The sequence below is a fragment of the Cyprinus carpio genome, chromosome A17 (assembly GCF_018340385.1).
Source record: "Cyprinus carpio isolate SPL01 chromosome A17, ASM1834038v1, whole genome shotgun sequence".
NCBI classification, from domain to species: domain Eukaryota; kingdom Metazoa; phylum Chordata; class Actinopteri; order Cypriniformes; family Cyprinidae; genus Cyprinus; species Cyprinus carpio.
In genome coordinates this window covers 19086784-19110704 of record NC_056588.1, presented here as the reverse complement: position 1 = coordinate 19110704, position 23921 = coordinate 19086784, and the positions used below count along the sequence as shown (strand labels likewise).

At 34.9% G+C, this 23921-nt stretch overlaps 1 protein-coding gene across 4 annotated transcripts in view; it reads left to right on the top strand.

Annotated features, from left to right (window-relative positions):
* The window catches only part of LOC109080080 (serine/threonine-protein kinase D3-like), an 85534-nt gene extending 74246 nt beyond the window's left edge, over positions 1-11288 (top strand). For 3 of the 4 annotated variants that reach the window (XM_042774334.1, XM_042774332.1, XM_042774333.1), the window contains exons 11-19: positions 48-339; positions 2187-2239; positions 2533-2605; positions 3641-3747; positions 3892-4053; positions 5976-6074; positions 6488-6755; positions 9569-9654; positions 9741-11288. In XM_042774334.1, the coding sequence (XP_042630268.1) occupies positions 48-339; positions 2187-2239; positions 2533-2605; positions 3641-3747; positions 3892-4053; positions 5976-6074; positions 6488-6755; positions 9569-9654; positions 9741-9914 (1314 nt within the window). In that variant the 3' untranslated portion in view covers positions 9915-11288. Of the gene's footprint in view, positions 1-47; positions 340-2186; positions 2240-2532; positions 2606-3640; positions 3748-3891; positions 4054-5975; positions 6075-6487; positions 6756-6975; positions 7947-9568; positions 9655-9740 lie in introns of those variants that run through there. The other variant, XM_042774335.1, reaches the window with a different exon arrangement.
* Positions 11289-23921: the final 12633 nt, after the last annotated feature.

Genomic DNA, 23921 nt, shown 5'->3' with positions numbered 1-23921 from the left:
GTCACTGAGTCAGTGTCTAAGTTTCTGACTCATTGTCTGACCCACAGGAGATTCCCCTGTCGGAGATTTTGCAAGTGGAGGTTGCACGTGACTTCAGTAGTTTAGCCCTGGGGGGCAATCCGCACTGCTTTGAGGTCATCACCGCCACCATGGTGTACTACGTAGGGGAGAACACTGGCGGCCCCCACCTCCACATCCACAAACCTGCGCTGGCTGCCGGTGGCGTGGGGCTGGAGGTGGCCCAGGGCTGGGAGAGGGCCATCCGCCAGGCCCTGATGCCTGTTCCAGTTACACCACAGCCCAGCGTGGGCGCCGCTGCGGGACAGAGTAAAGATCACAGTAAGTAGCAAAGTCAAAACTCTCCATTTCACAGGTCTTTTAAAAACATGTGAAGTGAATCTTCATTTTCATCCAAGAAACTGGAAAGGAGATATTTTACAGAATGTGCGTACTTTTCCATACAGTTGGTCGATTGTACCATTTATACCAAGAAGGACAAAACAAAAATAGTCCAAAAATAATTTTTCCAAAATAAAAAAAGTCCAAATTTTACTTAATTTTACTTTGAATCTAAGAAATTGATAGTAAATTTCACAAGTAATTATAAAGAATGAGCAAGTAACACACTGAATTAAACATGAAATGTTTGTATGTATATTCCATCATTTCTTTTTTAGGCATACTGTCTCTTTAAGACTTAAAGAGATCTTTCATCATTCACTCACCCACAAGTTGTTTCAAACCTTTATAAGTTTCTTTCTTCTGCTGAGCACAAAAGAAAGTATTTTGAAAAATGTTGGTAACCAAACAGTTGACGGTATGGAAAAAATACTATGGAACTGTCAACTGTTTGGTGAGTAAATGATGACAGGAGTCAACTCATTGATAAAAATCAGATATGTTTCTTGAGCATCAAATCAGCATATTAAAATGATTTCTGAATGATCATGTGAGACTGAAAACTGAATTAATAATGCTGAAAATGTAGCCTTCAAATCAAAGGAATGAATTACATTTTACAAAATATTCACAGACAACAGTTATTTTATACCATAGTAATTTTATACAGTACTGTTTTACTGTATTTTTGATCAAATAAATGCAACCTTGGTGAGATGAAGAGACTTCTTTCGAAAACATTAACAAATCTTACCGACCCCAGAGTTACATTTAGTGCTACATATTAATACAAATTTACAATTATCCCAAAAGGCTGTCAAAAGTGCACTTTAAATAATTAAAAAGATATGTGACCAGCCATGACATGAAATTTACTGCTACTGAAAATAATATTTTTACTCTATACAATGCTTTTATTCAGTCCCCAATGCAGTTTACAAGGCATAAACATTAAAGCACATCTAAAGAAAACTAGCCACATGCAAAATTCAAAATACTGTACAAACTGCAGATATAATAAGTCAACAGAATAGTGCGGAATGATGTTTGGATGTATGGATCAGCGTATAAGTGATAAATCAGTGAAACAGAATGAATACAGTTAGAAGTTTAGAATGTCCAAACAAGCATCCATTGATGAAGCAATGGTACAAACCGAGACAACCGTGAATAGTGACTTTCAGACAGATTTGCAGCTCTGTTCTGGAGAGTAAATGGCTGAGCTTAAGTATTTAATATCCTGATGCACCTCTATTTAATTGTGTTGAGAGACAAAAGATTAAAGAGGTTTGACAGGTCTGGATTAATGAAAGCTGTTTAGTTATGAAACAAACACACTTTTGATTCAGTATTCAGAGGAGATTTCTGCCCAGAGATGAGTGACATACTTAATTAAGCGTTCGTCTGTAGACAAATCTAACCCAAAAAATAAACAGAAAAACACAGTGTCCCTTCAGAGAATTACTATGCAACTCATGCTTGTCATTTTCAGAGCAATTTACAATTTGTTATATATTTCAGATAGGATTTGTTTAAATTATTATTACATTTTGCACAGGCAAACAGAAAAAAAGGACTGTGGAAAATATGTCTCGCCAATCAAATTGCTAAATGACCAGCCACATGATAACTCATAATTTGTTGCATGTATTGGATAAAGTTTAAAAAAAAAGAAGAAAAGAGAAGTTATCTGCCCCATATTTTGCTACACAGAAGTTTGACATTTTAACATGAATTATATGAAATGCCAAAGCTAAACTGAATGCGTGTGTGTGTGTGTGTTGCAGAGGAACTGTCCATCAGCATTTCTGTATCTAACAGTCAAATCCAGGAAAATGTGGTGAGTGTGTTTACCGACAATATTTCACAACTACACACTCTTTATTCACACTTCTGCAAGCTCGGTCATGTCCACGGTCAAGTCAAGTTCAAGAAAGTTATGAAGAACTGAGACGAGGAAATAAAAACAAATTAGGGTTATTAAGCATGCATTTAACTGTAGACTGAGAAGTTGTATTTGGATTAAATGTACTTGTGAAATTGTGTTTGATTTTAATATTTGTTTAGTGATTGAGTGAATCACACGTCTCTATTTTTTTCATTTTTTATTTATTTATTTTTTGCTGTCTTTAGGATATCAGCTCAATCTATCAGATCTTTGCTGATGAAGTGTTGGGTTCTGGACAGTTTGGCGTCGTTTATGGAGGTACACTCTAAAAAATCATTCTAAACTATACTACCTTAAAATCACTTAAGTGATTGTTTGAGTTGGACATACCAAAATAAATGCTTATAAATCCAGCAGTTTGTTTCGTTTTAAATTTAGATCTAGGTTAAATTTAGGTTTAGATTAATTTAGATTATTTACATTTATTTCATAAAAACAGCAGCAGATGTAGAAATTATATTTTTAAGATATATTTTTGTGAAATTTAAATCAAAATATTTGAGAATGGAGAAATTATACTGTTCAGTTTCAAGAACAACAATTATTACTTCTTTCATATCAGTATTTGTTCATCTTTGACCACAGCTGAAGAAACTGAGAAAGTTGGAACATTCGCAAAACATATATATATATATATATATATATATATATATATATATATATATATATATATATATATAAGTTTACATTACTCTTAAATATTGATTTTAAAATTGGCTTGCTCATATATTTGAGTTACCTTAACTCATTAGATCTAATCAATTTTGTTTGTCATGGTACCAAATGTACTAATTCTGTAAGGTATATTTGGTTAAACTTTATTTTAAGATGTCCTTGTTACAGTGTAATTATACATATAGGTACTGAGTAATATTAATTAACTACATGCACTTACTATATGGTTAGGGTAAGGATTTGATTTGGCTTAGGGTTACTTGCATGTAATTATGCATAATTAATTGTTATAAAAAGCTCTTCTAGTTTCACATATTTTGTGTATAATTCTCCTGTCACTGTAAATTATTTCATCTCAATATAACACTTACAGTATATTTGTGTGGCTGTGAAATGAGCTCAAGCCAGTCCCCTTTCAGGCTGTTACATGAGCTCTTGTGAAATTCTTGTCCTGTCAGCTCTATTTGGGTTAATGTTGTAGAGTTGATATATCAACTAATTGTACTATTTCTAATATACACACCAAATGCATTACAATAAATCTGTAGTTTCATCACTTGAGACCAAGAAACTTTTTGCTAAATATTTTACTGCATTTGAAATTTCATCTTTTTTAAGGGAAACATAGAAAAACAGGCAGAGATGTGGCAATCAAAGTAATAGACAAGATGAGATTCCCCACCAAACAGGAGAGCCAGCTGAGAAATGAGGTTGCCATTTTACAGGTGATCAGTGTTTTTAATGTGATTATTGAGAGACTGTGGGTATGTCGATACCAGTAGAAGAATGTTAATGACTTAATTCATAATGCTGGAGATGAGTGGTCCTCTTTAATGTGTTTAATATGTGACTCATTCTTGTTCTCATAGAATTTGCACCATCCTGGCATTGTAAACCTGGAGTGTATGTTTGAGACTCCAGAGAGAGTCTTTGTTGTCATGGAGAAACTCCATGGAGACATGTTGGAGATGATCTTGTCCAGTGAGAAGAGCAAACTTCCAGAGCGCATCACCAAGTTTCTGGTCACACAGGTTTGCTTTCAAATGCAATTTTTCTCATTTATCTCATGTATTCTGAAGTGCAGTTTGTTTCGATGAGGCAGTATTCTGGATCTTATCTAGAGCTAAATTATAGCGGTTAGTCTGTGGGTTGATTAAAGCAGTGGGGCCCCTGAGGGCCTTGGGAGCTCATCCATTAGCCATGGATCTGAAGCCACAGAGCTGCTGTGATGTGGTAAAGATGCTTCTGTCTGCGGTGTTAGATGATTGTGATTGCATTCACGTATGTTCTCGACATGTAGCCCGATGCCCGCTGTCAGTGGTGTTGGTCTCACTGCCCAACTATTTTCCTATTAAACCAAGCATTCATACTCCACTGTTCAAAAGTTTGGGGTCAGTAAGCTTTTTTTAATGTTTTGCAAGAAGTCTCTTGTGCTTACCAAGTTAAAATAATTTTGATCAAAAGTTGTGTAAAATACGCATTATTAAAATTAAATTATAACTGTTCGTAGAAATGTAATTTGTTCCTGTGATCAAAGCTTAATTTTCATTACTCTAGTCTTGAGTGTCACATGATCCTTCAGAAATCATTTTAATATGCTGATTTGCTGCTCACGAAACATTAATGATTACTATCAATGTCGACGACAGTTGTGCTGCTTCATATTTGTGTGAAAATGGTGATACTTTTTTCAAGTTTAAACTGGTTACTGATCCCCAAAATTTGAACAGTAATATATGTAATGTAATATGAGATTGGATAAGGTTTTATTAAACTAACCTTTTACTAGCACAGTATTCGTCTTAAATACATTAATATTTTACTGGTATCAAACTACAATATGAGTCCAGAAGGCTTGTTTATTGTCATATGAAACTGTTAGCTGCTCAACTAGAATATTTCATATTGGGGAGAAATCACATTCTCACATTTATCTGATCAGACAAAGTTAATGATAATTAGAAACAAATTAAAGGGATAGTTCACCCAAAAATTTTACAATTATGGTGTATATATGTATATTTCTTCTCTCAGATGAATACAATTGGAATACAAAATGGCCTGGCTCCTCCAAGCTTTATTATGGCAGTGAATTGGTGTTGAGATTCAATAGTCCAATAGAAGTCCAATAAAGTGCATCCATCCATCATAAAAAGTACTCCACATCACTCCAGGGAGTTAATAAAGGCCTTCTGATGGGTTTGTGTAAGAAAAATATCCATATTTAAAACTTCTTAAACCCTAATCTCCAGCTTCCGCTAACTGTCGTACGCACGTTCACAAGAGATGACGGATGACGTAGGTGTAGCGTAAGCTCTGGTGAGCAGTGACAAACGCGCAAGTGCAGAGGAGAGAGAAAAACAAAACACCAGTTATGAATTAGAAGTACAAAACGAGGATTTGTCAAATAAAATGTCAGAGGATTTCAATGTAAGCCAAGCGGAGACTGGTTTTCTTTTGCTAAATAAAGAAAACTTTGCTTCCTTTGCTCCTGTAAACAAAACTTGGTTCTCGTGATACTGAAGCATATTCTCACTGGAGCTTATGCTACGCCTACCTCCTATTTCATCTGCTGGAATGCCACTCACTCATGAACGCACATACGATGGTTAGCAGAGGCTAGAGATTACGGTTTATAAAGTTTTAAATATGGGTATTTTTCTTAAACAAACCCATCAGAAGGCCTTTATTAACCCCCCATTCACTGCCATTATAAAGCTTAGAAGAGCCAGAACATTTTTTAATATAACTCTGATTGTATCCGTCTGAAAGAAGAAAGTCATATACACCTAGGATGGCTTGGGTGTGAGTAAGTCATGGGGTAATTTTCATTTTTGGGTGAACTATCGCTTTAAGGGTTTTAGTTTAACTTTAGAAGTGGATATTACATTGGTGGCCATTCAAAGCTTTAAAAAGACCTGCATGCCATTAAGTGACTGCTTTACTGTCATAGATCCTTGTGGCTTTGCGACATCTCCATTTCAAGAACATTGTTCACTGTGACCTGAAGCCAGAAAATGTGCTGTTGGCATCTGCGGAGCCGTTTCCTCAGGTAAAAAACAGTGAATTAAACACTTTATTCTTGAAAAATCACCATATAATAAGCACCGGGTTTCCCAGACTGGGCTTTACGAACTGCAAGAGGTTCTTGCGTTGATGAAAAGCTAATAATTAAATAAAAAATAATTACAATAAATACATCATTTAAAAAAAAAAAAAATACATTTAGAATATAACACAATAAAAGAATGAAATAATTTAAACGTTTATTTGTAACCATTAACCAACATCATAGAACTGTGAATGTGTTGATAAATTATTGGAATATTATCTTAAATTCTCAGGAGGTCCTTCAAGTAAATACTTAAATCAAACAGGAACAGCTGACCAAAATGTTTGAAATCCCTGTGATAAAACATGACCAAACTAGACCACTTGCTCAGTGAGGTCACTTTCTTGGTCCAGGTAAAATTGTGCGACTTTGGGTTTGCTCGGATCATCGGGGAAAAATCTTTCCGGCGTTCAGTGGTTGGCACACCAGCGTATTTGGCCCCAGAGGTGCTGCGCAGTAAAGGCTACAACCGTTCCCTGGACATGTGGTCAGTGGGAGTCATTATCTATGTCAGTTTGAGTGGCACCTTCCCCTTCAATGAGGACGAGGACATCAATGACCAAATCCAGAACGCAGCGTTCATGTACCCACCAGCACCCTGGAAAGAGATCTCTGCCGAAGGTAATGAGCTGTGCTTTACTGATTTCAAGCTACCTTCTAAAGAATGAACCTGTTTTCTTAGAACCGCCATGTTTTTGTTACAGAGTAGTTGCAGTTACTGAGAAAACCAAATATTATCTGGTTTTGTACATTTTCAGAAGAAACAGGCAATAATGCATTACTTTGTTGAGGTGTTCATTTGTAATCATCTGTAGTGTGTCATTTCTATCTTTTGCTTTAGAAGAAAGAGGGAGATGTCTAGATGTCTGTCAGACAGCGAGCAGACTGTCCACCCCCACGTCTGTTTAGAATAGTTCTTTCCGCCCAAGACCTGAAAGATTATACCAGCCTCTCCCAATTTCAGTCTGTCACACTCCTCTACAACACTATAAATGTCATTTCTCTGTCTCTACATTTCATTACATCATTACATGTTTAGTTTTGGTTTATTTTTGTGGCGCAATTATACTCAAATTCATCATTACACTAGTTTAATTTTTTATTGAATTTGTGAAGAAACTCACATTATAGCTCTTTACTTGTTTTAATTTTATTTTACTAAAGTACCATTCAAAATATGGGGGGGGGTTGTTTTCAACACTGATAATAATAAGAAATGTTTCTTGTTAATTTTACTGAACCTTTAGCTTTGCCTTCCATCACGGGAATAAATAGCATTTTCTATTTTAAATGCATTTAAAAAATATTTTAAATTATAGCAATATTAATCGCGTTAATGTTGCTGTTTTTACTGTATTTTTGATCAAGTAAATGCATTCTTGATGAAAATAAAAGACTTTTTTCAAAACCAACCCCATACTTTTGAATTTTAATCAAAAGTAGGTTGAATCAAAACGCAATGTGGACTACTGTCTGTGAATATTAAGCTGCAAAACACATGCTGAAGCGCACGTGATTCTCACTGTGTTTTCGGCTTCTGCCGCCTCAAAATATGAGTACACGAACACATAAACATAATCTCTAGAACTGCTCTGAGTCATTTCATGAACATTTAAACTTTTCTTTTGAGCAAAACTATTGCATATCATTTACAAACAGAAACTTTAAGGTCTTCACAGCAACCTGTCAAAATAAAAGTTCGGCTTAACTTAGAAACTGGCTTAACAGTAGAAACTGACAAATACATTACTTCATGTAATGATAGTACTATTATTACTAATAAAATTATTATTAAACCATTATTTTTAATGAATATTTAGCAGAAATATTTTTTTATTATGATTAATGATTAACTATTAAAATGGAATCCAAAATATGGTAAGAAATAAATAAATAAATAAACCTGATTTTGAGAAAAATTTAAAATAAAACATTTCATAGGGCCTTAAAAATTTAATTTTTGTTCAACTTTTAATAAATTGCTGTTAAATATTGTAAGTTTCATGTTTTTAATTAATTAGACATGCTTTTTGATAAAAAAAATAATAATAATTTAACCATTAGAACAGAGTATAGAAAAATTAAAACCGGGGAAAAAAAGAAAAAAAAACCTTTTTGGAAAAAAGGGCCCTGTTTTTTTAAGTGAACTTGAAGTTCAGTTATTTATTTCCCCCAAGTACACATTAAATACATTAAAAAAAAAAAACACTCCAGTATTCCAATAATTGGGACTAAATTGGCCCACTTTCCACTTTATAATATAGTAAATTCAAATTAAAAAAAAAACAAAAGTAAACTGGTTTACATTTGTTTTCCTAAGTTTTTCTTTTGTGTCTCTGTGACTCTACTCTGAACTATACTACAAATGAACTTTTAGGTATACTATCAGTTGTATACTTCTAGCCCACTTTCTAGTTTATGGAAGTACACTTTGAATTATACTCTGTACACTACTAATTATTGGGCTAATAGCATTGTGAACAAAAACAATCAGAATAATCTACACAAACCTACAAAATCCATTTATTAGTTATTTAACTCCAAAGCAGATTTGTTTCTATAAAATTGAAAATTAACTCCAAAGCAGATTTGTTTCTATAAAATTGAAGATGGAAGTTTATAAGTTAGCTACACTGTAAAAAAAAGTATAATGTTGTTAGCTACACTACAAAAATTGCAAACACAAATAAAAGCCAAGTATACCTGGAATACTTAACCCTAGAAAATCCTACTGTATCATGTTTGATATAGTGATATTTCAAGATGATCACTTACTGACTTGAAGCAAGATATGCTTGCTTCATTATCCACTCAAAAAAAACATTGAAATTCTTTTCACTTCAAATCCAAAAAAATCACACTTTTAAGGAACGTTTATTTGTTCATCTCTCAATCGTCATTGTACTGCATAGCATTATATGTTTTGATCATAATTCTAAGCATTTAATATAGGTTTTGGATCATAATTCTTTAGCATTTTACATATCATCTTTACGAAGGACATTTATTGAGCTACTCAGATATATGATATTAACACATTTGCAACCTTTTATTTTTAGTCTACAGGTTCAAAAATATACATATATATATATGAATATATATATAGTATAATATATATATATACTGTGTATATATATATATAGGCCATATATTTCGCTATATCTGTCAGCATATGCCAAGTGTTATTTTCTTATTTTCTAATAATTTTTTTAAAGGAATTATGAGAAAGCAAATTATGTATGTACTGTCAGAGATATACACATAAAGTACACTAGAAGTCTACTCTCTTATTTTTTGGTTAAAACAAGTACTCCCAACAGTTCACTTGAATTAACTTTTTTTGTAATGGAACAAATTGCTCTTTTTGGAAATGTGGCCCAGATCATGTATTAACCAGTCTTACTATGTCCACAATCTCCAAATTAACTCTATAGCTACAGATCTGATCAACAACCTTCTCCAAGTCAAGATGAGGAAACGTTACAGTGTGGATAAGACCCTCAGTCATCCGTGGCTACAGGTAAGGAGCCTAGAAACCTGTAAAATGGCTTCTCAGAATGTTTTAGAGCTTTAAACCTTAACTTGTTCATGTCTGCGCTGTCCCAGGACTACCAGACGTGGCTCGATCTGCGAGAGTTTGAGACGCGCCGAGGTGAACGCTACATTACTCATGAGAGCGATGATGCACGCTGGGAAAAGTACGCTTACGAGCACAGCCTGGTGTATCCTAAGCACTTTATCATGGCTCCAAACCTCGATGATATGGACGAGGACCCCTAGTGGCCATGTGAGCCGAGCTGAAAACGAGGTCTGTTGAAGGCAGCAGCCTGTTAATGGTCTGTTGCTATGGAGATTGAAACACATCAGCAATCTGAAGCAATCTTTGAGGGGAGCAGACTACTCTCTGGATGTCAACAAGAGTCATGGAAACTGCAGTTCCACACTGCTAATGAAGATGAAGGCTGTTTCAGAGCGTGGAAATATTCGCTGGGAGTGCATTCAGAAGTCTTAATGACTGTTCTTTTCCAAAAGGTGCTGTTAAGTTTGTTTCTTACTCGCGTTACAATAGAAACTCACGTTACAATAATATAAAGGTCAGTAACAGATGTGAATGAAGTAAAACAAAACATACTGGGGAGAGCGATGCAGTCGTTTATATTAGTGTTCACAGCCTTTCATTTTGAAAGCATCAAACTGAAACATGTTTTTTTTTTAATTCCTAATCTTCTATGATAATCTAATAACAAAAGGGTTGGTTTTTTTTTTATTTTTTTGCACTAAACAATACAACCACTGCAGCTGGTACAATTAAGTGGATCATGTGAGATAACAGCACATCATTCTATAAGAATCATCATCATCGGATGAAACAAGAACTACACTTAAGCATGTTTGAACTGAATTGAATCTGCCAGACAGAATGGGAGATATTATCTTCAGCGGACCAAAGACATTTGCGTCTATCGTGACTCTTGTTCTTTCTTCGTTTTAGAACTGTTATCCTCAGAGCCATTCTGTTTATTTATTCCTCATACTGCGATTTTAAAATCTAATACCAGCTAAGCAGTACAGAGAGATGTGTTGGTCAAAAGCCTACTGTGAGAAAGCTTTATGACTTATTAGCAAAGCTCTTTTTCATACAAAGAAAAGTAATGTATTGAAAATAACTGCTAACAACTTTTATTAGAAAAGATGTAGTGTTTTTTTTATGCTATGTATTGTCCAGAAGAATGAACCTTTTTATGAATCCCAGAACTGGAAAATCTGATATATATATATATATCAGAGTCCATGGTAATGGACTTTTTGTTGTTGTAAATACCACCTACAATATTAAAATCAAGCTGGATAAATTGGATCTGAATGTAGGTAGTAAATTGTACCACATCCCTCTACACACACACACATTGGACATCTTTAGTTGAACACACAGACACTATAGTGAAAATAAACATATAACAGGGTAAAAGAAGCCATTTTCAAGTAGTTTCTTTTCATTGTCCATGAAATGAAAACTGTTATGTACACATTGAAATATGGGAGAACAGGACTGAGGATTTCTCTAAATCATTGCATCTTCATCACTATGTTGCCGCTGGATTGGCAAGTGTCAGTGTTCTGTATATACTGATTCAATAAAAATGATACATTCCATGTATTTGGGGTGATTTTTCAAGGTGTTGGACTTTCCAAGGTGAAATTTGACCTTTTTTGCAAGTCACGAAATGATCCCATAGACCTATATACAGTATGAAGGACCTGGGCATGTCTGCACTAGAATATCATAAAGAGGTTTCACACATACGGCCCTTTCCACAAAAATACTGGTACATTTCTGTTTACAGATCTTGTGTAAACAGGAGAAATTTGGGTAAATCAGTTCTGGCAATTTGCCGGGATCAGAATTTGTAACATAACCAGTAAATGTGTGAACAAAGCATAAGGTCAGAAACATACTTAACAAGTATGTGAACACAACTGTGGTGTTTTTTTTTTTTGTTGTTTGTTTGTTTGTTTGTTTGTTTTTCAGCCAGTCAGCATACTTGTATTTGGCTTTTAGTTTCTCGTGACACAATATCAGCTTCAGTTGTGTGGATTGGCCAAGCACTCGCAGCGGCAATCATGTAAGTAATGGTTGCATCGAATATTCATACTTGCCAAGTAGGTGAAAAACTGTATGAGAAAGAGTATAGTATCTCCATGGGACACAATGTACTACAAGGCTTCTGTCATCTGCAGATTGGTAGTTTATACTTTTTTAGCAAGTAAAAGGGCTTCTAGTATAATGATAAAAATCAGTAAAGGTTTAACAGTAAAAAGACAAGTGAACCATGAGTTAAAGTAAATGTAAAAACAACTTTAATATTGTTAGTAATATTTCAGGATATCAGAATTTCTTACCGCTATATTACCACTATATCATACTATACTGGTTGAGTCATAAAAGCCTAATGGATCATATATGACACTTAGTAAAAACACATGCAAAAACGTTCATATATATATATATATATATATATATATATATATTGTATCATACTGTTTTAAAAAAAAAAATAATTCTGACTATTATTTCATATGTCAGGCTTTACTGGGATAAGCATCATGGTTTGTATGCTGTTTCTCAAAGAGCTTGTTTTTGTGGGTCTCTGCTGCTGGTGTGTTTGTATGTGTCCGTGTGTTCAGAGCAGTTAGTCACAGTATAACAGTGGCACCACAAATCAGCTCCAATCAACAGCAGCTGGACATCAGGCACTGCTGCCTTCCTCACAACACAAATTTATGAAACGGAAGAGGACTGGCTAAGTTTACTTTCATATTTAAATGAGCTGTATTTCTTCATGTTTTTTTCTTCTGTATTTTGTGTCATAAGTCAAATCCTCAGTAGTATTTTGATTAATCTATATGGGGAATAAGGTTTGGTGTAAAAACTTACTGTAAGAAAGTCAGTATTTTTTTTATTTATAGAAATAAATTAGTTTTGAGAAAAGGTTTAACACTTTATTTTACAGTGTCCTTGTTACATATATTACATGTACTTACTATAGTGTTAACAGTAAACTATGCATAATTACATGCAGCAAACCTAACCCTAACCCTATAGTAAGTACATGCTGTTAATTTGTATTTGTATTTCGCAGGGGGAAAAGCTGTTCATTTCAGCAATGATGCTGAAAATTCAGATTTGCATCACAGGAATAAATTACATTTTTAAAATGATTCGAATAGAAAAAAGTAAAATAATGTTTCACAACATTACTGCATGTACTCGAGACAGCAGGTCTGCTGTAAGTCCGTGTGTTAAGAGTGAGTCTCATCCACTCCACCTGAGATGAAGGGACCGCAGAATGAGCTTCTTTATCTCCCTTCTCCGCAAATGACTTAAAGAAGTGTGGCCGTGCCACATGGCTGACTGATAAGTGTTCATCTTCAGGAGACAGGAAAACTGGGAAGATAAATTTACTCTGTCATTTTATTTCATGACCAGACCTTGCAAACTGAGGATACATTTGGTTTTTATCATGAACTGGTTTAGATAAGGCACCTACAGGTCTTGATTGCACAGATAACTATTTAAACTGAACTGAGCTGGATGATGACATCACTGAATTCAATGATGAACTGCCTTTAACTGAAAATAGAGTGTTTACTATTGTCATTTTGCATTATCGACACACTATTTTCCTATTCAATACTGTAAAGTTGCTTTGACAATCTGTATTGTTAAAAACGCGATATATAAAAAGGTAACTTGACCTACAGGCCTGAGATCAGAAATAAGACAATCTTTCTTCCAATAATAGCCTATGAATTAAAATAAAACTTGGAAGAGCATGACTTTATTTATTTGTAAAAACTTAAAGCTAACAGTAAAATATGATGTGTTGATTTGGCATTTTTCCTTCCGTGGAACATAAAACAATATATTTTGATAAATATAAGTTTTTGTCCATATCATGGAATTGAGTGATCACCAAAACTGTTTGGTCATCTTAAAAAAAAAAAAAATGTACACTCGATGTCTCGCGTCATTTTGCTTCTCAAGTAAATGTATCATAGATATTTGTATGGGAAAACAAGTCAAAAATACTAAGACACTATTTTGTATATGCTATAAATTGTGGCCTACAGAGCATAAAGGATGCTTGTTTATGCCACGGCATTAATAAATAAATAACAAATAAATAAAAAAAGTCTTGACTTTTTTGTCCTCAGAATTGTGAGATAAAATAGCGTTTTTGGTTTCTCCCATGCAATGGATTGTAGATAAATTGCACCTCATCCAGCGCTTTTGCTTTCTGTCTTAAAAGAATATCCCGTTATGGTGTGAGAAACCGCTTCAGTGTGTGGGTGAAATGTCCGAATGACTCCAACTGAATCGCAAAATTTCAGACATTTTTGCAACCCCCTAAATCAATAGTGAATATATATATATATATATATATATATATATATATATAATATAAGATAGATAGATAGATAGATAGATAGATAGATAGATAGATAGATATATATATACATACATACATACAGAAACACATGTGGTCTCACTTTCCATAAAGCCTGTAATATACCACAGGAGTTGGCGCTGGCCTGACCTGTCCTGCAGTAAATGTGCATCGACCGCCACACAAACCATGCAGCAGCACTGAGAATCAGCGCTTTCCGCTTGCGGTCGTGAGGCAAGATTTATATTGCTGTAGATTCGGCCTCATTCGAGATGTAAGGTTTGGCAGTCCATTAAATGCTGGAAAGATTGTGGGTAATTCAAAGAGATCAAAACGGGCTTAAATGCACATATTGTGTAAATATATGGGTAATGAAGTCCAGATGCTGCTCCAGAAGGTGAAGCAGCGTGTAAGTGGAGGCCTGAGGTCTTATTCATTCTCATATGCATTTCTTATCTTTATAGACACATTTGTTATAGATACCACTGAGGGATTAAATGCACATTCGGTCAATTATAAGAAAACATGATAACATGTTTGCATAGCCTATATGTGTTGGATAAATTATAGAGTATTAATCTCGATTAACGGCATAACATGAATGTACAATGATTCTAATGAGACTGTAGAGATCTGCTGTAATTTATATACATTATATAATAATTTATATAATTATTTACACCGCAATATTATTTACGATCCTTTGTCATTGAACGTCATAAATCCGTTCTAGAATATTAAGGTTTTTGGCTATGTGTTTGAGTGTGGGTGTGTCAGTCTATTTACAAAAATAGACTGATTTAAGAAAAATAATCTCAGTGGAAAAGAATCTCAGTGGAATACAAATGAACTTTTTTTTTTCTGCAACCATTATCTATTCTTCTTGGAAGGGTCGTACAGACTTGATTTCATTTTATGCCACTAGAGGGCATTCTGCTCATAGTATTAACGAAAAACCCAATGCGTTTTTGTGGTAGCCTATGCTATTAAAAAGTTAATTTCTTCAGACGCATGTTGTGCTCATAGGGTCACAGGTTCGAATCATGAACACTGTTTTTAACGTTTATTTAACGTTTAGTTACACGTCAGATTGAAAATAAAAACAATAAATGTATTGTTCAAGTTGTTTTAGGGTTTAAGTGCATTGCATGCCAAAGTAAAAAATATGGGTTATGTAGCCTATATGACCCACAAACGTAAACTGGGGTAGTGATGCAAATCTTTATCATTTAAAATGGTAAAACTTTAAGGTGGTGGAATTACAGATGTACATACTATAATAATAACAGTAAATTGTGCATAATTACAAGCAACCAACCCTAATTCAATCGTAAAGTTGTGCATGAAGCTTATTAATATTATTCTGTACTTATTTGTGTTTTAACACTTTAAAAACCCTTAAAATAAAATGTAACATTTAATAAATATCTGAATATATGTTATTTCACATGATTCACATTACACAAAGACACCTTAAATGAGGAATTCCTGGAGTGTCAGAATGCAAGCCAAATAATTTCAAAACAATCAACCCATCAGATTTGGCAAAACACATTAGGTTTCAACATTTCTAACTTATTTCTAAGTGTTTTTCTTAAACTTTTATAATATATAATATATAATATTTCCCATGTTTGTTTGTAATAAACTGAAGTAGATTACAAAAGTAAAACTTATTCCTAAACTGTGGGAGTGCAAAGAGTTCTACAAGCTACCTCACTACTGGAGTGGACTATAACAGCAACACAGAACATGCGCATGGCTGTATTGTGGTAATCACATTTACTTGTTTGAAATTATTATTCCATCACGTATCAGCAATCTTACGGCAACACACTCATTTCATTTGAAACAATTCCATTTACTGTAAATACTATAGGAATCCTTTTCTTTTCTAAAAACTTTACAGACTGTGTGTGTGAGAGAGTGTGTGTAAATGTAGGTCTATATACTTTTCCATTTTTTCCTATATTATGGTATATATATATATAATATATATATATATATATATATATATATATATTATATATATATATATATATAAATATATATATATATATATATATATATATATATATATATATATATATAATATATATATCACTTAAAACATAATCTGATGATTTGGATTCTACAAAGCTCTGTCATTAACATGATCACAAATCAGATTATTGATAATGCACTAAAAACATAATTAAAATAATTTCAAGTTGATTATTATATATATATATATATATATATATATATAATATAATATATATATATATATATATAGATATATATATAAATCTAGCCAATTCTAAGTTGAGAACCAATTAAATCTACCTGAGGACTATTTAACTACTAATAAATTATCAACTTATGTAATGCATGCTAAATGTGAGTTATTTAGCATGTAAAAGTAACAAACAAGTAAGATATTACTCATTGCTGGCATTAGCACAATCATTGCTCATAGAGTCATGAACTTTCACGTAGCCACAACCAAACACAACCTAACCACAAGCCTGCTCTTTCAGCATGATAAGCACAAAAACGTCAAAACAAAACCTCTCTTAAATGTCAAACATAACAGCATTAAACACAAATGGGTCATTACCTTAACGAAACAACAACAACAACAACAAAAAATCTTGTTTTGTTTTAATCACTTTATCACTTTTCTACTCTCTTCTACTATCTACTATCTTCTTTCAAACCTGTAACTAGTTTCTCATTGGCTAACCTGAAGGAGTTACAACTCACCCCATGTTAAAAGTATCTCTTTGGGCTCCACTACATTTTTACTTCTTACAGTGATATTTTTGTCATATAAAAATAAAAAAACAATCATTACAACATAACTGATCAACTAAATAATTAATTCATAACTCAATAATTAAACTATACTAATTAATGAAATGAAATGTCCTCTCAGAAGGAAATAAGGTACATCAGTCAGTCTCGAAATATCGGACTTTGAACTAAACACATTAACTAAACACATTTATTGTATGCATTTTGTTAAAAACTTCACCATTATGACATATCAAAATTGCATATGGACCAAATCTGTCTTCATAAAACATAATCTGTATTCAAGCAATCAATACAATATGTTCCTCAGTGAAGTACGGGAGCTTTGGGTCTGTAAGCCTTCACTGTGCTGTGTATACTAGAAATATTATCAGCTGATAAACATCGCCTTCTTTCCATTTCAGAACTCTTCTGCCGATCAAACACAAATGCATATTAAACCACCCTCTAAGTATAATTCAGACTAGCATCAGCATTCTTCAACCAGCTTCAAGGGTGGTCCATGTGGAGCGTCGTCTAGCTGCTGTCGGTCTTCACAATGCAAGGCATCGACAGGCATTATAGCAAACAAACAAACCAACAAACAAGCAAACACACAAAGAGTAAACAGGATCAGGGAGCAGATTCATTTGAGGTGTGAGAGAGAGCTGACTGCAGTAGAGGAGTCTTTTTCATGGACACCCCACTAGAGTAGCCTATCTGGAGCTTTGATTGAGCACAGAGGTATAGCCCTCTCCAGCTGTGTGCCTTTGACGTTACGTCGTGTTGGAATGCATTGTCCCATACAGCACTGCTGTTCTGTGTTAGCTCTTCTCATGTGACATGTTGGTGCTTTTGTTTGACAGGTTGGCATGTTCTCAATACAGTTTGGTATGATCTTAATACTCCTGAAATCCTATAACATCTGGATATAAAATGTACTCTGAAAATGTCATGTATTTTTAAAAGGTTCCAAATAAGTGTTTTTGCAGCGATGATATCAAAAAACTATTTTCAGCAAACTGTTCTAAAGAGAACCATTATATTTAGCCATTATATATGTATGTGTATATACTGTACACACACACACACACACACACACACACACACACACACACACACACACACACATCCACACACACACACACACACACACACACACACACACACACACACACACACACACAGGCACACACACAAACACAACACACAAACACACACACACCACAACCACACACACACACACACACACACACAACCACAACACACACACACACACACACACACACACACACACATCACATTCTTGTATGGTAAATATTTTATCATGCATTAATTTACTTTACATTTTAGTAATTATAATGATCTAAAAAAATGGTGAAACACTGCAGGAAAAAGTGCCAAAAATTTAACTTTACGGGTACAATAGGTTGTCAGTGGCACACTATCCTTAAAATGATAACTTTGCTCCTTATCTAACCCTAAAAGGTGCATATTAGTACCTTAGTTAAGTACCTTACCATGGTAAAACCGTGTGGTACTACTATGAACCTAAGCTAGAGATATGTCCTTTTAAGGGTAGTGTCCCATTGACAATTTATAGTTCCCCTAAAGGTACTGTTTTTCAAAAGTAACATTTTCTCTGAGAATGAATAAACATTTCAGTATTTCTGGGGTAAAATGATTTAGGTACATTTTTACATCATGGCCATCCCTCAAGTATAACATAATTTTAGAAAACTTATGTGGTGCACATGCACTGTTGGACATTGTTGGTGGACAAATTTAATTAAGAAATGAGAGTATAAAAAAATGCTTAATAATTTTATTTTATACAGGCCAGAAGTGCCTATAGTTTATAAAATACACAATTATGAATGTATTCTCTCTCTCTCTCTCTCTCTCTCTCTCTCTCTCTCTCTCTCTCTCTCTCTCTCTCTCTCTCTATCTCAATCAATATTATACATCTTTCAATGAATATTTTAACATTTTACAACCAGAAGCAATGAACCAAGGCAGTAACACAATGTTACCATATCAAATTTTTGCAAGCACCAGTGTAGTACAGCATAGTGTAAAGTGTAAGCTCAACATATTTCTTCATTTAGTTGTTATTTTATTTATTGCGTTTTTAATGCTAAAATTGTAGATAGATCAAGTGATCCTAGGAGTGTTATGGTTAGAATTATAAATAGCTATGGATTCAGGTGAAAGTTGGGAGTTAGTTTCACCACCGAGAAACAGTGTGAAGAGTGAAAATTTTTAAAAAAATAAAAAACAAAACAACCCAATAAGGTAAAAACAAAAGTTTTATATTATGGAAAAAAAAAAAAAAAAAAAAAAAAAAAAAAAAAAAACCTTATAATGAACTTGGCAACTGTTAACTAAAGAGCATTGAAGCGTTGAGTTCATACCTTCTGAAACTGTTATGTATACTGTGCATAATGATAACATTTATTTTCTGTGTATATTAAATCTGCAAGGTGCTGAATTTGTGATTTGATATGAAGAAAGAGCTGTTCATCTAATCACTAAAAATTCCCACGATCAAGCTGCACATGATTTCCTTTCCCACTTCTGTTGAGAACATTTCAGTTTAGCGCCAGTTCAGTTCAGGACACTTCGACTGTCTTTCCATTAAGGTAGAAGCTTAATAACCAGTTAGCACCTTTGTAAACACTTGCACATGCTCGATCAGGTCAATTCTCAAAACTCACTGTCACTGTGAGCTACAGAATCAGCCATTCTAAACACTGTATGTTTTTTTTTTTTTTTTTTAAATGACACTTTCCCTTTCTCTTTTTAGAGGTCCATACACCAGAGTTAAATGAGACCGACAGAATCCACAAAGAGGCTGAAATCTAAGGGCCAATCCAAGACTGGGCTGATTTGATGACTCCAGCTGTGCTGAGAGGAATTCCCATAGTTTCACACCTACTTCCTGCAAGTCAGTGACTCCAATACGCAACCTCTGAAAGGGGCAACCATTGAACTCTCAAGCAAGTGGCAATATTTGCTCACCTGAAATACACACAACTCTCCAATTGGGCCGCAGGGCTGGAGCAGGACTTGGTGGCTCAGGCAGCTGTGAGGCAGAGAGAAGGGGAAGGTCAGGAAGTTTAGTGAGGGGGAATCGGACGCCCGCTGGGGTGTTGTTTATCGCCGGTGGTCCCATTGTATTTTATGGGAGGGAAGGCTATATTTGTCCTCAGCCACGGGAGGCTGATGAGGTGCTAATCTGTTGAGGGGCTCTCTATTGGAGTTTCCTTGTTAGCGGGCTAGCTTGTTAGCCATCCAGGCCTGTAAAACAGAACTTGAATTTATGGGCTCCCCTCCCTGGGTTCTGCCACTGTTCATGGGTAAGCAAACACAGTTTGGGCACTGATGTTGGGGCGGAGGTGTCTGGGGGACTTTTGAATGAATGGCTGGGATGAAAAAAAGATTCAGCTTCCCTGGTTCCCCCATGCTGTTTTTCAGTAAACATTACAAATTAGCCATCTGCATATGGATGGATCTTCAGGTGAAGCAGGAAGGAATTGCAGAGCAGAATTCTAATAACATTCACTCATGAGTCTGATGGAAACTCACACTGGGACAGGTGACCCAGCAGATATCAACACATAGCGGTGTTTATTAGCATCATTATAGCACAACATCTAAGCATTCATACATAAGATTAACCTCTTTAAGGGTTTATGGAATAATAGCCAGGAATATCATTTTTTTTAATGGAACAGGTTGTTCAATCTTTAGACAAAATCTTAAAAAAAAAAAAAAAGTTTGCATCTTTGTTTTATGTTTTGTATCACATTTGATACATCAGGCTTTTATTGACCATGTAGTGGGAATATGGAGCTCATATTCAAGGACAGGAAAAAACACCTACATTTTATTAAAAGGCCAAAACTAAGCAAAAATATGCAATTTGGTGCAGATACTGATATTTATATGGCCAAAAAGTAAGAGGTAATTCTGATAGCGTGTAATTTAACCTTTATAACAGTATAGCAGATACTAACAAAACATTATATAAATACCAGTTGTCACGCTATATCTCCCAGTAATAACCTTAGTAAGATGATATAAACATTCCTCAGAAGCATGATGTGTCATTTTTGATACTCACATATTAACATGGTTTTTCTGAAAAATGATGTCTGGACAATCAAGTTAAAGCTAAGATGCTTCAGTCCAGTAAACTTCATCTTGAAATATTACTTACAATATAAATGTCATTTTTACATTGAATTAATAAAAATCAGTAAAGATGAAAAGACACATGAACCATGACCTGAAGGTGGATGTTTGTAGAGTTACAGTATACTAAAAGGCATATAGTAGATTGTGTTTTTCAGCAAAGATTTGATCATGTTGATCATTTAGATGTATCAAATACACTACAGAGTTAGACTTTATAGGTTTAAAAGCTATTTAAAGCTTAAAGAAATTCTGTAAGAAATATTTAATAGGCATATAGAATTCATGAAAGAAGTCAATGCATGAATACGTGAAGCTGAAAACACAGAGCAAAGCTCTTGGGTCAGCCTTCATTCCAGCTACTTTAATCCCAAGCTCACTATCAGCCTGGAATACAGATAAGACTGCACTCCGGCAGACACTGGAATAATGGAAAATGTGAACAGTCAAATGGCTTCTGACTGATGTAAAACTGAAACGTGACTGTTTTCTTAAGGGGCTGAATGCCTGCATCAGTCAGTTCAACCGGTGGAAACGCCGATAAGGATTGGCAGAATCTACGGATTAAGATACATGGATTTCTGGCCTTTCTATACCTTCAAAAATCCAAAAAGTAGCACTCTATTTCTAACCTTACTAATGGAAGGAGAGAAGGATGGCAAGGAAACACAGGAAACTCTAATCTTTTACTAACTTCATGTTACACGTGCTTTAATAACTTTCCCTAATGAACTGATTTCTGTCAAGCCCGTGTTTACTTTACTGCAGCTGGGAGGTGAAAATCTGTCAGGTGAGTGTGAACGATGGCAGCTCGTAGTGCTCAATCTGGACTGATAGCAGTGATATTTAAGAGCTTCTCTTCCCACGGGAGCCTGCCATTTAATTAGCATACTGACGCTTGTCCTCACGTTTAATTGCTTTTGGCTTGTAATTAAAATGTGTGTTGACTTTGCAGTTCCCTCACTGATGAATAGCAGTGGAGGGTTATTTGATATTACATTTTTGCTGTGGCATACATTAAAATGGAAGGATTAAAATAATGGATTTAATCCAAACCTTTTTGTCCTCAGAGGGGTAATAGTTTGTCAGACATGCCAAAGCATTATAATGCATTAATCTGATCAATTAAGAGATTTACCATCTCAAGCCGTCGAAAAGCTTTGTTTTGTTCCCTCTGTCACCCTGTTTAACTTCTTCCCAGTTTGGCCATTTAGCTGAAATGAAGAGATGATCCTCCAGTACGCTGGGCTTGCTGGATGTGGATTGGCACCTTGTTTGAGGTATGCATGATTGTGCCGTGCTCTTTTTTGCATGACAAGAGAAGCGTATTGCAGTGGGCCTTGGATACAGACCAAACAGAAGTGCACTACGGGGCAGTCCTCGGCGAATGCTTCTCAATATCAAAAAGTGCGTATTTGAGGAAGTCCTTTGGCCCATTTACGCCACTGTTTGCGCCCAGGCCCCTGTGCAATATCTTCCGTACCACCCCCTTTGGCTTTGAATGGCATTTCAATGGCAGGACTGCGTTTTTCCCCCCTCTGCATCCATCCGGCGTTGTGTACATTCCCTGTCACACTACTTTTGAGATTCATTTCCAGGTAAACATACTTTGGTTGGCCACAAACCTGCAGCCAACAGGGGTTGTCACAGCTGTGCCAGATAATAGCCAGAACAAACTCCTGTCTCACTCTGGAATGTTTACTGTCGCCACAGACACTGTGCGGCAAACATTTTTGCATCTTTTATTTGGAAAGAAAGAGATCCAGTTATCGGTTTCACACAGATGAATCATAAGCTTAACCTGCTGGCCCTTTTGTGTTCCATCAGATAAATGATGGGGTAAAAGTGCAAATGGCAAAAAAGAGAAAATTAGAACAAACATAGGTTTGTTTAAAGGCCTCTTTTGTGGTTCAAAAGCTTTGAAAGAGGAGCTCCAAGTAACACATTCCTGCAAATAACAGCAGGGAATTCAATGAAACCCTGCTGCCTCACTTTTACTGACCATCTATCTGTCTGTCTGTCTATCTATCTATCTATCTATCTATCTATCTATCTATCTATCTATCTATCTATCTATCTATCTATCTATCTATCTATCTAAGACTGGGTCTAGTAGCTTAAAAATATCCTGACTTCTCTATGATCTCGAATATGAATTCCTAGTGGCAAAAAGGAGAATGGAGGTCGAGAAGTTTAAAGATTCCATGACAATATTTACTGAGAATACAGGCCCTAACGTATGAGATTGAGGAGGATCACCAAGGTGCCACCCACAGTGACAGTACATTGCAACACGCAACACAGAGAGTGCGCTGAATTGCATGATGAAAAATCTGAGAAAATACTAATGCTTTAGAGAGAGAGAAAAAAAGAATTCCTCTACAAAATAACTAAAAGATTTGCCATTGTATTGGTTTGGAGTGTGATATTTTGAGAGACATGTGACATGTGCCAACCCAAGTTCAGTCAGGCACAAAGTATAGGCCTATGCTCCAACGTGGTGTGTTTACTCAAAGACATGGTCCTTCTGCATTTCCACCAAATACAAGATAGTGACCTTCTACACAGAATGTGTTCACAGTCTGTACCTTGTCCATTAATAATTAACTTCAAACAAAATAATCCTGGAGGACATTGTGCCATGTAATTCAAATGGCATAGTTGCATTTTTTTTTTTAATTAGGTAAGACTAGTTACCTAGTTTAGTATAGCTTGGAAAAATTGAATAAAAAAATGCCTGTCATAGCTTGTTCATATAAATGGCATGATTTAGATCTGGACAACTGGACAATGTTGTAGTGACTCAGTATTCAGAGAATCTGAGGTGCTGTCAAATACTCAGTATGGTGTCATATGAGAGCTCTGT